At 46.8% G+C, this 16,932-nt stretch overlaps 1 protein-coding gene across 1 annotated transcript in view; it reads right to left on the reverse strand.

Moving 5' to 3' along the window:
* Window positions 1-147: 147 nt before the first annotated feature.
* ELP3 (elongator acetyltransferase complex subunit 3) overlaps window positions 148-16,932 on the reverse strand; it is a 91,647-nt gene continuing 74,862 nt past the window's right edge. Inside the window, exon 15 of the mRNA XM_030037421.2 lies at window positions 148-2,247. Coding sequence (XP_029893281.1) covers window positions 2,171-2,247 — 77 coding nt within the window. The 3' untranslated portion in view covers window positions 148-2,170. The remainder of the gene's footprint in view (window positions 2,248-16,932) is intronic.

Here is a 16,932-nt window from a genome sequence, read left to right on the forward strand (position 1 = left end):
CAAATCAAGAAGCAAGAACCTCCGTCTCCCTTCTTTAAATCAAACCCTCCGTACAGGGCAGGAGCCTCAAATATGCTCAGGGTTTAGGTACCAACAAGCTGGGCTGTGGTTTTCACTCCCCGCCCCTTAAAACACAGGACACCAGCATTTACCTTCAATAATAAAAACTTTATTGCCAGGTGTTTCAGTTCTCTCCTGCAAGGACGCACTTTTTCGGCGCTGCCTTTGCCGCTCGTGCGTCAGCAGACGTCAGCGCGGTTCTGGCCCCTGACCCCGCGAGTCACCGTCGGGGAAAAGCAATAGATCACGGTGGCAGAATCACATTTACTGCGCGGCGCGGCACCGCCGCCGCAAGAGCTTTCCTCCCGGAGCCGCTCCTCCTCAGAGTTAATCACGTGTGTCCGAACGCTTGTTATTGGCGAAGTTTCCAGAAGGCTCCTGACAGAGTCATTTATTAAAGTAACACCCAAAATGTCAACTACAAAACATCTCTACAAGCCGCTACTCTGGATTTCAACCCTATTTTTGATTGACATACTGTGAAAAAGAAGCGGAGGAGGTCAGAGCTCCAGCCGCTCCCTTCTGATTTTGTTAAGTCAAGCAGGCAGCACCAGACACGCTGCTTTTGAAAACCCTGAATCGCTGACTTCAAAGGACACCCACTTGCCCTGCATGTCCTGGGCTGTCCCCACCCCACCAAAGGACTGGGGAGAGGTGAGGAAGGTGCTGAGCTCTTCACTCAGGGTCACAGCTCGCTCTCACATCCCATCTCACTCCATTTACAAAAAGAAGCTTTAATTCTATCATTCCTGATAGAAATCCCAATGCCCAGAAAAGGCAACCATTGCACCCATCTCCAAGGAGGAGGATCTGAGGAGCTACAGGGCAGTCAGCCTCACCTCCGTGCTGGGAGAGGTAGGGACCAAACCCTCCCCAAAGCTCTTTCCTGCCATGGGACGGAGAGTGGAGCAGAGCTGGGAACAGCCAGGAGGGATCCCCCATGGGCAGATCGTGTCTGGGCAACCCGTCTGCCTGCTGTGATGAGATGACGGCAGTGCGGATAAGGGAGGGACGTGGATGTTGTACACCGTGACCTTGCCAAGGCCGCTGATGGTGCTGTCACACGGCATCCTCGTGCCCAAATCAATGGGTTATGGGCTGGGAAAGCGGCGGATCTGGTGCTGGAAATACAGACCAACCAGCTGGAGCAGAGACCATGAGGATGGTTACGGCACTGGAGCATGCAATATGCGAGGAGAAGCTTGGAGACCAGAAGCAGGCTTTTCCCAGAGGTGCACAGTGACAGGCCAGGAGGCAACAGGCACAAGTTGAAACACTGTGAACTCCAGTCAGATGTTAGGAAAAACTTTTGCAACATATGGGCGATCAAATATTGGAACAGGGACCTATACGCTGTGGACTCTCCATCCACATCCACTGAATATCTCTACCCTTGGAGATATTCAAGCATCGCCACCCTGATCTAACTGGACCCGCTTTGAGTGGGGTTGGACTAGAGACCTCAGAGGTCCCTTCTAACCTCAGTTACTCCATGGCTGTGTGTCCCTGCAGGGATTCAGTTTAAGTTTTAATCTCAATTCCTACCGCTAGCAAGGTAATGGCTTCCAATCCTCATGGTCTCCTACTGTAAAAGGATCAAACGGCATCGCTTGGGACGGACAGAAAGCAGCCAAGCCCAGCATAAATAAATACACACAGAGAAAGAATTAATTCATGTTGCAGAATAACGCACACAATTTAAACGCTGAAACATTAAAAGCCCGCTGACAGCATCATAGAAATAATAGATGTTTTTCCCACTAGGCTGTTCAATAGGGTCTCCAAATTCAGAGCTTTCAGTTCACCTACGCTTCGGTCCTCTATTGCAATGCATCAGAGCCCGTCCCGGAGATGCGGTGGGCTTACGCAGGTAACGAGACACAAGAATCGTCCCCAACCTCTCCTGGGGCAATGGGCAGGTCTCAGAACTGCTCTCCCCAGAGGAGATGCCCTATTTGCTGATGTGGGTTCTAGCATAAGAAAGTCCTTCGCGGTTGGCAGGCTTTGGTTTTTGGCTTACGTCTGTCATCTTGAGCTTTCTTTCCAGGATGAGTCTTGTCCCCTCTCCTCTCCTCCCAGCAGCTGGTCGGGGTGAGGACCTCCTGGGGCATCAGTCCAGCTTTTTCACCATGTAAGGCCCTTCCAGCTCGTAGCCGATCTTCCTGTAGTAGTTCCTTGTGCCAACACCTGTGAGAAGAATGATAAAAAGGTTTAATTCAGTGTGATGACAAATGAGTTGGAGAAGCCAGGGCCAGGCAGGAAAGTCATTTCCATGGAGGGATGGTGCCGAAAGGAGCTCGGCCTCTCCGAACAGTTGGTGCTGGGCCTCCCCGGCTGCGGTGCTGGAGCGGGGGTGTTGCATCTGGACTGATGATGGTGTTTTTAAGGGGGGAAGCGTAGGAACATAGCTGTTCTATCTGCCCTGAATCATGCAGCCCATCCTTTGTCCTGAGAAAAGGCTGCGAGGGAGAGAGGAATCAACACGGGAACAATGGTTAAACGTGAGTCGAGTTCAGAGTACCCCAGGTATAACAAAACCCAAAAGACAGGCTCTTGAGAGGAGGCGGCCCAGCTGCAGGCATCATTACCAGGAACTGAAGGGCTCTAAAACCAGACAAACTGTCCAATTGCTCCTAGAAATGAGCTCAGCTCCACTTCAGATAGACAAGTGGGCTCCGCAGCCGCAATCCAATTTCCTCATTGAAAAGGACAGCTCCGAACGCCTCGGTTCTCGAGCAGCCTCTCCCCTCTCCTTCCTCTCTTAACGAGACCCCGCAGCATCCCTGCCCAGGGTGAGCCCAGCCCCACCGACCCAGGCTGCCTGACCAAGGCGTCCTGCCGCAGGATGCTGAGCGAAAGGCAAAGTCCAGCACAGCAGCCTTCCCCCTCACCTTATCTAATTACTCACAGATGCAGACATTAGTCATCAGGGGAGGGAGGAGGAATTCAGCATCACAGCATCATTGTCGGCACAGCTGGTGGGTAGGGACAGAAGGACAGATAGGACACTGCTCTCCATCAAGAAAAGCAGCCCCTCTTTCCTCTAATCTCATCCCTCCAGCCAGTTCCTGGAAACTGCAGCGCTTGCAAATGGCTCTCCAGGAATCGGCTGCATCTCCTATGCAGGGAGTGACCCGGTGCAGCTGGTAACCCCTTCCTGCCCACACATCGCTGCGGCGATTTTACCCATCGCTGCTTTGACAGATTCGTTTAAAATAGCAGTAATTTATTTCCTGAATGCACGTTACAATAGTGACCAAACAGCTTAAGCACCCCAGCTCCAGACAAACCCCCAGCCAACATCCTACAGAACCATTATATTAATTTAAGGTACGGAAAAGACACCTGAAACGCAGACCAGAGATGTCACCCTGCCCCTCATTCCAGCTGAAGCTGGGAAGAGCTTGAAAAACCACAAAGAACCCCAAACTGGGCAACACCTGAGCAAATTTACTTCCAAGCAGCAGCAAAGCAGCAGAGCACCATCCTCAATTAAAACCATCCTGAAGAGACCCAAATTCACTCAGCTTCAGTGTGAACCTGAAGCCAAGGAAAATATCAAGTCTACTGCACACACGTCCACTCCCCTCTTCCTGATCTCTGCTCGGGAGTGTCGTGATGTCCGACCTGGAGTAAACCATCACCTTTGTCATTATCTTGCCTAAAAACCATCCTCTGGGTTCATTAGCAGAGATACTGGGATATGACATACAGATTTAGGCAGTAAAACAGCAGAGCCACCTCACCCGTGGCCCAGAACAACTTGGTTAAAAGGATTAGCGAAATCTAAAGCTGAAGAACAACCCCCTTGAAGCTAAAGGACAACTGAGGAATTCAGCTGAAGGTATTAAAACCATCTTGATCAGAGTTATTTAACACTTCCCCCCCTTTTTTTTTTTCTAAAGCCCTTGGGAAATGTGTGGATTTTAAAGGCGGCAGTTTAGGTTGCATCAGAGCATCGTGTGCTGCCTCCATTAATCTCAGAGCTATTAAGTGGCACTAGTTAAGCACCAACTCTTCCTCGTTTGAGGGCAATGGGTTCAAGCCATTAACAAGAATGATGATGCAGTTGGTCAGCCCTGTGCCCCAGGGGTCCCACGCTGCGCCGCTTTGCGAAGCATCTCCATCGTCATTTCAACCCTGCTCATAGCAGTTACTTCTTGCACAAAATTACTGTCCTTCAACAGGAAAGCCTTCCATGAAGAGGAGGCAGAAGGCTCAAGCTGAGGGCTGCAGGCTGAAGATATGGCATGGTTTCCCTGCTGCCCAGCTCTAATTTGGGATGTCTCGCTAGCTCCAGCGCTGCAGAAATGTTTTGAAGGCAAGAGGCTTTTGAGGGGAAAAGCTCTCACCGAGGCATCCTGTCGTGGTTTAACCCCAGCCAGCAGCTAAGCACCACGCAGCCGCTCACTCACTCCCCCCCCACCCAGTGGGATGGGGAAGAAAATCGGGAAAAAGAAGCAAAACCCACGGGTTGAGATAAGAACAGTTTAATAGAACAGAAAAGAAGAAACGAATAATGATAATGATGACACTAATAAAATGACAACAGCAATAATGAAAGGATTGGAATGTACAAATGATGCGCAGTGCAATTGCTCACCACCCGCCGACAGACACCCAGCTAGTCCCCGAGCGGCGATTCCCCGCCCCCACTTCCCAGTTCCTATACTGGATGGGACGTCCCATGGTATGGAATACCCTGTTGGCCAGTTTGGGTCAGATGCCCTGGCTGTGTCCTGTGCCAACTTCTTGTGCCCCTCCAGCTTTCTCGCTGGCTGGGCATGAGAAGCTGAAAAAATCCTTGAATTTAGTCTAAACACTACTAGCAGCAACTGAAAACATCGGTGTTATCAACATTCTTCTCATACTGAACTCAAAACATAGCACCGTACCAGCTACTAGGAAGACAGTTAACTCTATTCCAGCTGAAACTAGGACACATCCCAAGAAGCAGCCATTGGGTTTGTGTCTGGATGGGTGAAAGCCAAGTGTCCAGAATTACATCCCCTGGAGCATCAGCCCATAACTTCGTGTTGCAGCACAGCAGGACGGTGGCAGGCTGCCCTGGCACAGGGGCAGTACGTACATCTGGAAGCAGGGGGAAAGCAAGCAGGCGTGGAGGTACAAGCCAACGGGACAAGGACTTCTTGCAATCTCATCGAGTGTAGCAGGAGTGGATCAGTAGATGGAAGCACTTGGTGCTCAAGCCCACACCTCTATGCTATATGTGACTGCGGGGGGTGACTTCAGACTAGATTTTTGGTACCCTGGACTACATGTCCCCACCACACACTTGGTTCGAAGTCGGCCAAAAAGCCATTCTTTCAGACCCCTCTGCCCGCTTCAGAGGGTGGACTGCGTTTGACCTGCATCTGGAGCAATGCTTGTGGTTTAAATTCCTCTGAAATGAACTGTGCTGAAATGCACAAAAACCTCCCTGCGAGCCAAACTGGTGCACAAATGAGGATGAGGATGGGATTCACTTCAGCTGCTCTGAACCCAAAGGCTAACAAACCCAGTCTACAATATTCATTAGGATGCCATTAATATGAAGGTATCTCCTTGTAGTCAAAGTATATCAGGGAAATCACAACCAGCACAGAGGTTGGGTGTTTTGAGATCAGCATGGCACAACTGGAAGAGAAACAGGGTGTTGAAACACGGAATTAAAAGCAGACTGACAGCCAGAAACCATCCACAGCCTTTCTCATCCATGAGAGAAGTACAACACCATAGGCACTGTTAAATGGAATAAAAGATCTGTGGGACACTAACTGCCTGTAAGTCATGCAGAAGGAATCCATCTTCACAGACCTCTCCATTGTGAAATTATCACAACTTTGTATGAATGCGAAGTCCAAAAACCCAAAGTTGCAGGATTATGCTGCTGGCTTCTATTCACAAGGAGAGCATCAACACACAGTCCTAAGAAAATCAGAGCTACAGCTGTTAAAACAACGTGCCATTTCATCTGCTCACAAGTCATTCTAGGGGTAAGTGCTGGAGAAGCAACTTGTAATGCCCAGCATACATTCGATACTTGTCCACCAAGCATAGCTGAAAGGAAGGTCTCAATGGCAAAAGTTCTCTTCCCAAATCTTTGCTGCTCTAATTTACACCAAACATACCACAGAGCTGGTGGGACCTGTTCAGGCAGCAATCTTCCCACTGCTCCAAGTCACACCCATGCTTTCCAGTGAAAAGAAACATCATCCAAGAAATACCACAAAAGAAATATCATGCAGGAGTGGAATAGTAAGGCCAAAAGCTGGCCCAAGAAGCTTTTTGGCTTTCCAAGCCAGAATTGGCTGCATTTCTCATTCTGGGTCTTTAAAACAGGGGTTTAAAATTTAAATATTCCCTATCAAACTGTGCAGGAGAGCTTAGGTTGAACTCAGCAGAGCAGATTTCAGCCAACCCCTTCCAGATTCACCACCAGTGATTTGGTTGAAGGGCAGAGGCTCTGATCACGCCTGCCTGGACGGAAACCCATGGCCAGGGGCCAGCTGAGGCTTTTTGGAAGCGTCCCTCACTGCAATCTTCAAATGACACATCCTCTGGCAATGGCTGCTGGTTCATTTAATCGCCTTTTGTCCTCTTCTTTTGGAAGCATCTGAATAGTGGTGAAGCCTACTGATAAAACCCCAAACCTGGCTTTTCACTGTAACATTTAAACCTCAAAATTAGTTAAATATATTAAAAAAGTCTGCCTGTAGCAGGGGACAGAGAAAAGTGACCACAGCATCAGGGTTAAACATTCTTCTGGCCCAGAAGGACGAGCAGTCGGCATGGGACTGCTACCCAGAGGACAGCAGAAGTCGGATTTCATTGCCCATGTGCAGCAACCCCTGCCCATGACCTTTTCTGTGCAGAGCCCATAAATACACCCTTCTGACTCAGCCCTGAAATATTGCAATGCAGCATCCAAGGCTGAGTATCCTCAAAGATTCCTTCACCACGGCTCACTAGTCACAGAATTAAGTGAAAATGAGATTGTTTTCAGGATCATTAAAGAGCTACTAATAGTTCATAAAATTTCCATAGCAGAGACTTACCAAGGCACACGAGAGACTTATCTCTACACAGGCCTCGACATCTTTTGGCAACGACTAAAATCTTTTCTGAAGATGCACAGTCAAGGCATATCATGTCTCGAATCTTCTTTCCCCCTCAAAATACTTCTTAGAAGCAGTTAGCAGGGCCCTGTGTGCAAGACGGTGCACCTGATTTAGCTGAACTTTCCAAGTTGTCTCAATCCATTAATGCGCCAGCTGCAATTCTGGTGATAGCGAAGCCTCTTCCAGGTTTTTCTGGGGAGTAACTACCTGGCTCGCCACTTTGCCTGAAGAATGGAGAGCCCCAGGGTCACTGTGTGGACACCCGCATTGCCTGTAGGATCTCTGTCCTTCAAGGGTGCTGAGAAAAGGATTCATGGTTAGTCCAGGCAACAGGACAGGAAAGGGCGATACTACGTCCACCAAAGCGCTATGGATTTCACCCAGAATGAGCAGTGAGTCTCAAGCCAGCCGCAGGGATTTGGGATGGCCACGGCTGCTTCTCTCGGTATCAGAAAGGACATTCCCCCCATGACTGCCAGTGCTGCTGCTGGCACAGCGATGCTCTACAAGGGGAACGCTCTGCCACGGTTGGAATATAATTTCTGTGGTTTTGAAACGGGACAGAGAAGGAAGGAATAAAGGCTTCTGCAGTCACCTACAGTACTTCCATGGACATCGGTAAAACACAGCGATGGCACAGAGCTGGGCAGGAGGCTTGGAAGCCGCTGCTGCTGCCACGGGGCAGACCATAAACATCTCATTTTCAACACAGCTAGAAAAGTGCAGAAAGAAAACAAGAGATCTAAGAGAATCTCCTTGGCCTCCAAGCGTGTCTCCCATGATCAGACCAAGGCTGCCAAAGCACAGGAGGACTGAAAGGCTGTCATTCAGAGATCACAAAGCTCACATTTTAGAGACTCTCAAGACTCGGGGTCGGGTGACTTGGAGCCTGACATCAGTGATGAGCGAGCAAACACAACCCTCTTTTTACCACGGGTCTTGGTGGAGACTCAGGCTACTAAAAGAGCAGTTTTAGGTTTTTCTTTATACTCCTTGCTTTGACCTCCACCAAGTCCAGGAAGACACTTCGCTAGCTGTTAAACAATTGCCTTGTTGTGAAATCCACTGCTATCCAAAACCTAGACTCCGCGCAGGACTTCAAAGCAAAGCCGACACTTACTGGCCCTTGGCAGCCACTCGGGCAAGTGTCCAGAGCTTGTTTCGGAGCAAGCCCTTGCTCTTCAAGTTGGCAGGACCTGTTTATATGAGGAAGGACCAAAACTAGGGTTTCAAGTCCATAAGAGTGGAAGGAAAATAAGATGAGAGAACGTTTTCTTGCCTATTGTGTACTGGAAGCTGACCGAAAAACCCCACACCATGTTTCTGAACTGATGCACGAGTTAAGAATGCACAGCAGATCCATCCACGACCTGATGAGTTTGCTTTGGCATTTACACTTTTCACAATGCTGGATTTTATCTTCAGGGAAAACACGAGGCTGTTTCATGTGAATCACTACCAACCAACCGCAGAGAACAGTAACAATGGGGAAAAGGCAAAGGATTTGAGATAACCAAAACGCCTTATCAGCACTGAGGAAACCGGAAAAAAACAACATTCTTAACACTGCTGAGAAAACCTGGGCACGTCAGAGCAATCAGAAAAAAGTTATTAATTTAAGAAACGAAGAAACAATCCCTACATCTACCCCTGCAGCAAAGATTTTTTTTTTTTTTTTTTTTTTTTTTTTTTTTTTTTAATATTAGATAATTGGCAACTCATTTCCTGAAAGTTCCTAAAGATACCAGGAGATAAAAATCCTCTGAAAATTAGAAGCAGGGGCTTTTGGAAATGTTACCCAGTATCTTACAAGTACAGTGCTCTCAATTTTCAAATTCACATAGAGAGAAAACACAGACATGTTCACTTTTCTTTTAAAACAACAGATTCTGTTGAGAATTACTGAGAACTACTAGAACTCTGGCAGTCATCAGAAAACATAATCCAGGCAATGTGAATGGAAAATAGGAATATGATTTTTTTTTTTTAAAGATAAGTGAAAATATTTTTGTATCAATTAATCTGCTTTAAAAACGGAACACTGGAAACACTCTGATTTTTTATTTTCACCCATAGCACACAGAAGCACCAAGGTCTGAAGCATTCTCCCCCCAAGAGCGACTCTCCCCATGTGTTTCAACAGTCTCTAGAGGGACTAAATCCAGGGATGGGAGAGTTCAGTATTTCATGACCTCTTCTTGCTGCAGCAACCACAAAGAGCTAATTAGCGTCGCAGTTGAGTTGTGATTCAGACATATCTTTATGTACTTACATGATTGTTAGTATCACTGCGTGTGAAGCATTTCATAATCCTTTCTCTAGTAAGGGCTAAATGATTAGTAGAATCAAACCCACTAACAGCAACTGTGCCTAAGCTGTATTTAGTCTGTGTGTTGCTGTTTGTTGGACCTGGAAGAGAAATCCTCTGGTTTTTTCCGTTAAATGCAAGTTGTACTTTCTTCCTGCCCAGATTGCTTCCCAGAGATTTTAAATTACTATTTTCACAACACCTCTGTCTAGCAGGGAGGTACTGTCATCGCCATGTCCCAGAAGAAGAGCCAAGATCCCAGGCAGCTGGGTAATTTCTCTAAAATCACAACACAAGACTGTGATAAAAAAAAAAAAAAAAAGAGAGAGAGTTTTGCAGCCTGGGTCTCCCTTCGTCAGCTCAATAACTCACTTCACTACTGCAAAACGCTGATGGCCTTTCAGATTTGAGATTGGATTATTTTTGAAGCCATGACCCACAAGCAAAAAGCCCTGAATATCCCTAGCATGCCCTCCCAGCCTCCCACACAAATCCAATCCCTGCTCCATTTAAATCCACTCTGGATTTGATGCAAATGCAAAGAGATGTCGTCCCTTTCTGATAGAGCTGATCCTTCCTCCAACTTGTGGTCAGCTCTTGGCCTTGATAAATAAAAATGAAGGAAGAAACCACAGTACATAAATAGCACAGGAGACCTTTACCCTCCGCTTTGCAACTTACTCATTATACAGTACAGATGTAATTTAATTTAACTCAGTTTAAATCTAGAATGCCTTGGCATGATTTAGGACCTGGCCAATTTGAAAAACTCTTTTTTTTCCTCTTTTGGAGCTCCCACATGAAGGGCAGCATCCCCTCATTTACCTTCAGTCCTTTCAAACAGAGATCTCTAATCTAGCAAACCAGGTCCCCATACGCACGCCCAGTTCAGCCTGTCCTCCCGCTGTCCCCGGCTGCGTGCCCAAGTGCTTTGCAGAATACAGACACAGCAGCCCTGCTCTGGAAAAGTATTTTGGTTGTAAGAATTATAGTACCTTGATAGAATAATTTAGTGAACTGCTTACGAAGTTTTATTGAAACAAAGCAGATGTGCCACATTTCCTCCTATCCTGTCCCACTGCAGAATTTGTGTTGGTGAAGGTGCAGAGCTAACAAGGAAAACCAGAGCAAAAGCTTTATCATATTAACAAATGGATCGCTCAGGGATTTTCTGATTTGTTCTTAAGGCCAAATCTCAAAACCAAGACTGTCACCAATAACCTTTTTTTTTTTTTTTTTTATAATGAAAACAATGAAATGAATGGAAGAATTAAATAATTGATTTTACAGCATTCAACTTTTGGGGTGCTTCTTAGCATACAGGAGATGCCCTGGCTAGAACTGATTTTTAAATGGCAAGTCTGCAAGTAAGACCCATCCTAGAGCTTCCAGATGGTGAGATTACATCTCATTGATCTCTTTATTATAAAGGCAATATTTCATTAATGACTGCACAGGCCTGCCCAAACCCAGCTGCACTGAAAGCATCCACTGTCTGGAGAGAAAAGCCACCACACCAACACTGCCTTTAACTGCAATAGATGAAGCCAGAGATGACAGATCTTCTGACTCTAAAGCAAGCAAAATTAAATATTTAAGAGCTAATACCGTAACTTCTCTTACATTTTAAAGTGCTGCCACCAGGCATTAAGAGAGACAGGGACAGTGAAATGTGTCTGCTACTCAACCCGAAATTTGTTCACTTAAATGTTTGTGAGATTTTACAACTACAGGCTATGTAATGTCTTGAGGCTTCTTCCAGGGATGGCTGCTGAAATATCCAACCCAGCTGGTAAGGTATTACTGAGAGATTGGGGATTTAGGATGACTCACCAAGCATGTGAGGCATTCACAATCGATTTTCCTTCCTATGAGCTATGAGATTTTAAACACCAATGAAGAAACACTCAGCAATCTTGAGAGTGAGCCTACCAGTCATTAAATGAGCAGTGTCCCCATGCACCTACTTCATTAGAGAATCACAAAATGGTTCAGGTTGGAAGGGACCTTTCAAGGTCATCCAGTCCAACCCCCTGCCATGAGCTGGGACATCTTCAACCAGATCAGGTTGCTCAGAGCCCCGTCCAACCTGACCTTGGATGGTTCCAGGGATGGGGCAGCGACCACCTCTCTGGGCAACCTGGGCCAGTGTCTCACCACGCTCAGTGTAAAAACACAGCACATGGCTTCAGGAATTTGCTTCAGTACCTGTCCAGTGCAGGAAGGTAGGGATCAGAAACCAGCCTTTTCTTCTGAACTTCCCCTCTTACTCATCAGAACAAGAATAAGATCATTAGTGTTATAAATATGAGGTCTCTCTACTAAAGAACAACTGAAAAAGTTCCTGTAGATCTACAGTTTAATAGTGCAGATTGCTACATCAGATGTTAATGACTTCTGGTGTGTAAAAGTAGTGTGAGAAAAGAGCAGAAAGACCCCAAATGCCGAGCAGGAATCCCTGTGATGTGTTCCTGTAAGCAACAGGCACACTCAGCAGTTCAGGTGGCTCCACCTGAAGGTTATTACCATATGTATTTTTTATAAAAAGCATGAAAACACTCAAAAAAATAATACTAGTGATTAAAAAAAAGCAAGAATGACCAGGCAGGGAAAAATCCTTTGTGATCTCTTCCCGTTTTCACATGTGTTTGCTTTATTGTCCCTCTTGGAAAGTGCTGACAGTTCATGTGTTAGTCTAGACCCAACAGCAGCGCAAGCAGAGAGGGTCAGTCAACTATCAATTACGTTTGCATCTCTGCAGTGCAAGGAGGCCCTGAAAAGGCTCAGGAGTGGCAAGTAATGAATTAATACAGTTAATAGAAGTTAATACTAGCTAGCCTCTCACTTACAAGTTTTGCAGATGACACCCCTTACCTGCTCTGCAGAAATACTGTTCAGCTTAGTTCTGAACAAGCACACCAAGATGGGCGGTTAATGAGGACTGTGCACGCTACCGGCGATTTTTCTCCAGCTCTTCCCCAGCTACTCAACTTCTCTGACGATCCGGCTAATGAAGCAGGCCGGCGATGCTTGACATCACCTGATCCTCCACGCCTACCATTCAGAAATCCATCCTGCCTTCCCATCGCCACCTTCAGCCTCAGCGCACTCAGGCATGAAACATCCCTGGCCTGTGTCCATGTTAATTTTCTACTTGACAGAACACAAATAGAAGCTTGGTCTGGGGGAAAACTGATCATCTTGCCGCATAGTAATTAGCTTATAGCAGGGAACGGCAGCGGTGCCAGACCTCCACACCGCCGTGATAAGGCTGCTACGTCACCGGGATGGAGCGAGGCTACAGCGAAATCTCGCTGCAGGGAGACATTAAACTACCGCTTCAGAAGATGAGGCGTGCTGGTGCGGATTTGGCTGCAGTTCCAGACACCTCTCCAGTCTCGGGAGTAAATCACCAATGAGGCTCATTTAAAGGCGACTGGAGACGGCACAGGCACAGGTGACAAAATGCCTGCACTTTAAAGGAGAAAGGAAAGGGTGCTTATTAATGGACCTTGGTGCATTCGGTTTGAACAGGGCAAGCACCTGTGATAGGGGAATTCAATCTCATCCCCCACCTCCCCGAACAAGCGTCTTCTGTACAGAGATAAGGAGACAATCCTGTTGGTACAAGCCAAGCTAGTCTGCTTTTCTAATGCCAGCATAAACAGATAACGCTGACAGACGTCACAGCAGATACTGCAGACGAAAAAGCTCTTCCGTGCAAGAGCACTGTATTTATAGAGCTAGCTTTTAGTGTTTGAAAAAGTAATCTGCAGTCTTACAGCACATAAATATTTGGTCTGTGCATTCCTGGTCCTTGCCCTTGGAGTAGCCAGCAGCCTCACCTACAGCATCTCAGCTTTCAGATTCACTAAACCAAGGAGGCAGCTCACCTGCTGCAACCAGCATGCTCGTCAAGGACAATCAGTAAGATGCCAGCCTGTTATGGACAACATGGCAGTATAACGGTGCTATCCCTCTCCTTTTGGCAGCTGATTTAGGCTAGGTAGACAGGGATAGAGACAGCTACTCAATAGCTGGATACCTTCAATTCCTCTGCTGTGAATAAAGGGAATACTCAGTGGTAGCCTCATCTTAACTTCATACAAGAAACTCAGGTTATGGAGGTAAAGTAAATAAGCCACGTACTGTCAGTGTTAAATGCTGCTGGTACTGAAACCACCAACCTCTGCTGTGTCCATAGAAAGTGAAGTTGGAGGCAGCTACTTGTGCTCTACACATGCCAGCGGTGTAAAGTTTAGAAGAAAGTGGCTTTCACACACCAAAGACGTGTGAAGGGCACACAGAGGCAGTGGTGGACAGTACAACTGGAGTTTGGAGATGGTAACACGGAAAATCCACATATAAAGCCCACAGCTATACCTGAGACAGGAGGAGACATATCCTTTAAAAAAAAAAAAAAAAGCCAACAAGAACAGCAATGTTACACACAGAGTCAAAGCAAGACATTTTGGTGCCAGGACAGGATGTCAGTTTGGCGCAACCCCAATGCTTCTCACAATGAGGAGCAGGAGATTAGGGACTTGGCGAGGAGCTAGCAAAGCATAACAGCCCAGAGCATACTCTGAGCCAGGAGGAGCGCAGCGTAAAGCCAGGCTGCCCGGGAGCAGGCAAGCTCTGACACATAGATGTCTCGCGCTCGGTGAGTGCCAAGCTGTGTGTCGGCTTGGGCTGGTCAGAGCCGCCCAGCTATCGGCCAGTTGTGCTCCAAGTCTTCAAGGTAGAGGCATGGAGGCCACGAAGCCCAGCCAGGAACGACAGCAGCAGTAGAGTAGATCCCTTTGCCGGCTCAGCTCTGGGCTGTGATGTTTTCTCCCTCCCTGGATGAGCACCCAGGCTTTGGCCGGTGGTGCTGAGCCCTTCCAGGGGCAGTCAGTCCTCATGAGCGACCTTGAACGTGTGTGCGCTGCTCTCACACTGTGCTGCTATGTTCACTCACTCGCACCCTTCCGTCTCTGTAGACCTGCTGATTACAGCCTCTCTCCAGATTTCCTAGATTGCTACAATAGATGACGCATACATTAGAAGAACAGAAATATTTGGGATGGGAACTTTCCCCAAACTGCACCTGCATACACATTATTTATTTAAGTTCACAAAAATTATTTTAAAAGGAGGTAGGGAAGCATTTCTGCCACATGTTTTTCAGTAACACGTGTGACTATGACACTTTAAAAGAAAGAGGTATCAGTCTTGTAATTTTATTGCTCAGGTGCTTCAAGTAATTGTGAAGCACTGACTCGAATCTCTCTGGTCATTGTCACTGCCAAAGGTAACCACCAAAATCAGAGGATGACATCAGAACAATTAAGTTGCTGCTTAGAGGAAACACAAAGGACCCAGAATGAATCAATTTGTTTAAGCACACTCAGTCAGGAGCTTTATGCTTCTGTCATTTAGGAGGGGGAGGACCCAGGACTTCTAATATTTCAGCATTTGTTGTATGTTACATTTTATATACTCATCACTGGTACTGTTTTAAAGAAACGGTTTGAGGTACTTGCTGCAGGATTAGGGTCAGAAGGGGTTAATTATGGGATGTCAAGCAGCAAAGTCAAAACAGTGGCAATAGGAACCCTCAAGGAGACAACAGGAAAGCTTTTAACAGAGGACGGTCCTCTATCCACCTTCACCTAGACTGAACAATTACTCCTCCCAAGCTCAAGGTACAATGGTGAGGTAGTGCAACTGACCCCAAAAAGCTCATGGAAAGGGATGGGGAGAGAAGTTTATCAGTTGTTGCAGGCAGACAGACTGGCAAGGCAGAAAAATCCCTTGAGGGCTATCAAATACAAAGGCACCCTCTCTGACTCTAGAAGTCCTTGGGCAACAAACGGCTGGAAGCTGAGAAGATATTTCCATGCTTACTTAATATTTCCTCCCTTCCCCAGACACCCAGCATCAGCAGCGTCAAAAATGACACATTGATCCGACCCGCTGCAGCCTACTCATATGTTCTTCGGGCAGAGGCAGAGTCTGAGGTAAATACGCTGCAAGTTGGACTAAGAGACAACAGGCACGAGGGCTGCGTCGTACTTGCGGCGTGGGATGAGGGTGCGTTCGTCCTAAATCATCCTCTGGATGCTGTGCAGTTTCTGACAAAAAAACCCCTCCATTGCTTGAGTCACTGCGTGCAACTGCTCGCCACTGACTCCCAAAGGGGAGCCTGGCAAGCGCTGATACCTACGGACCGCAAAACGGGAGATACAGCCTCAGAATAAAGCTAAGAAAAATCCCATCCCAAACAGAAACAGATACAGGTCAGCAGAATGAGCGGTCAAAGAGAAGTGGAAGGGAAAGCTTCGTTGCGGATTAGAGTAGCATCATCCTACCAAAAGGACAGAAACCCCTGAATACAGAATTCAAGCAACGGCTATTGCCAAAAGGGAAGAAGTGATTATAAATTCAGCAAGCTTATAAGTCCATCCACTAGCCTCAAACACCAAGGTTTCTTACATTTTCAGTGCCTAAGGACTTGTGGACATCAGAGGAGTAACATGTTTAAAATTGTTTCAGTGTAATTGAGGTTTGGGGGGTGCTTTTTTTAAAGGGAAAAAAGATGCAAATTCAAAGTAGGTATAACTAAAAGCAAAAAACAACAAACCAAACCACCACCAACAAAACCCCACCAAAAAACCAACAAAAGGCAAAGAAAACACACATGCAATCACATGCAATTACTAATGCTGGAAAATGGAAAAACAGACATTTCAGATCAGACCTCCCCAGAGCTCTGAATAATGGAGTGATGCCTCCAGGGTCTACCATTCAGCTACCCAAGCCTGCATACTAATATACTACTCACATCAGAAGAGTAGAAAGGCACCACTCATGCAGAAAATTACCTTAAATGAGCAACGACTTCATGATAAACAAGCCACTCGCTTTTTTACTTTGCTCTTTGATTTAGGTGGTGGGGGGCACCTCCTCCCTACTGCTGAGGGGCAGACAGCACACTTCTGGCTCTGCACAGAAACCTTGCAAGCAGGCCACAAAACCACCTTGTTCTTGTGAATATTTAATTCTCGTCGCTTTAGTCAAACATCCAGATATGAGATTGCATCTTTGGGGGAAGGTTGTACCTTGCAATCTTAGCATCCAGGGTCCAAAGTATCCAGGATCACTAGCGTCCAGGCTTTAAATAGAGCAGAGAACCCGCACAGTGGCAATACCAGAGGTATAACTACAGCGTCACGCACAACATGAAACCAAAGTATCTATGGCCGATATCATTTCCCATCCCATCGGTACCCTAATTTCCCCATGTGCTGCCAGAATCCAAAATGCCCTTCCTAACCTGGCTTGCAAATGCGCTAGCAGTGCATTTGTAAGGGAAGATGAGCATTTGCCATTGACTCCATAGTCGATTAAATGCAGTTCTCCCACCGGTCCTCTTCAAATGAAGTGATATTTAACTAGACA

Source organism: Aquila chrysaetos, chromosome 15, assembly GCF_900496995.4.
Source record: "Aquila chrysaetos chrysaetos chromosome 15, bAquChr1.4, whole genome shotgun sequence".
Classification (NCBI taxonomy): domain Eukaryota; kingdom Metazoa; phylum Chordata; class Aves; order Accipitriformes; family Accipitridae; genus Aquila; species Aquila chrysaetos.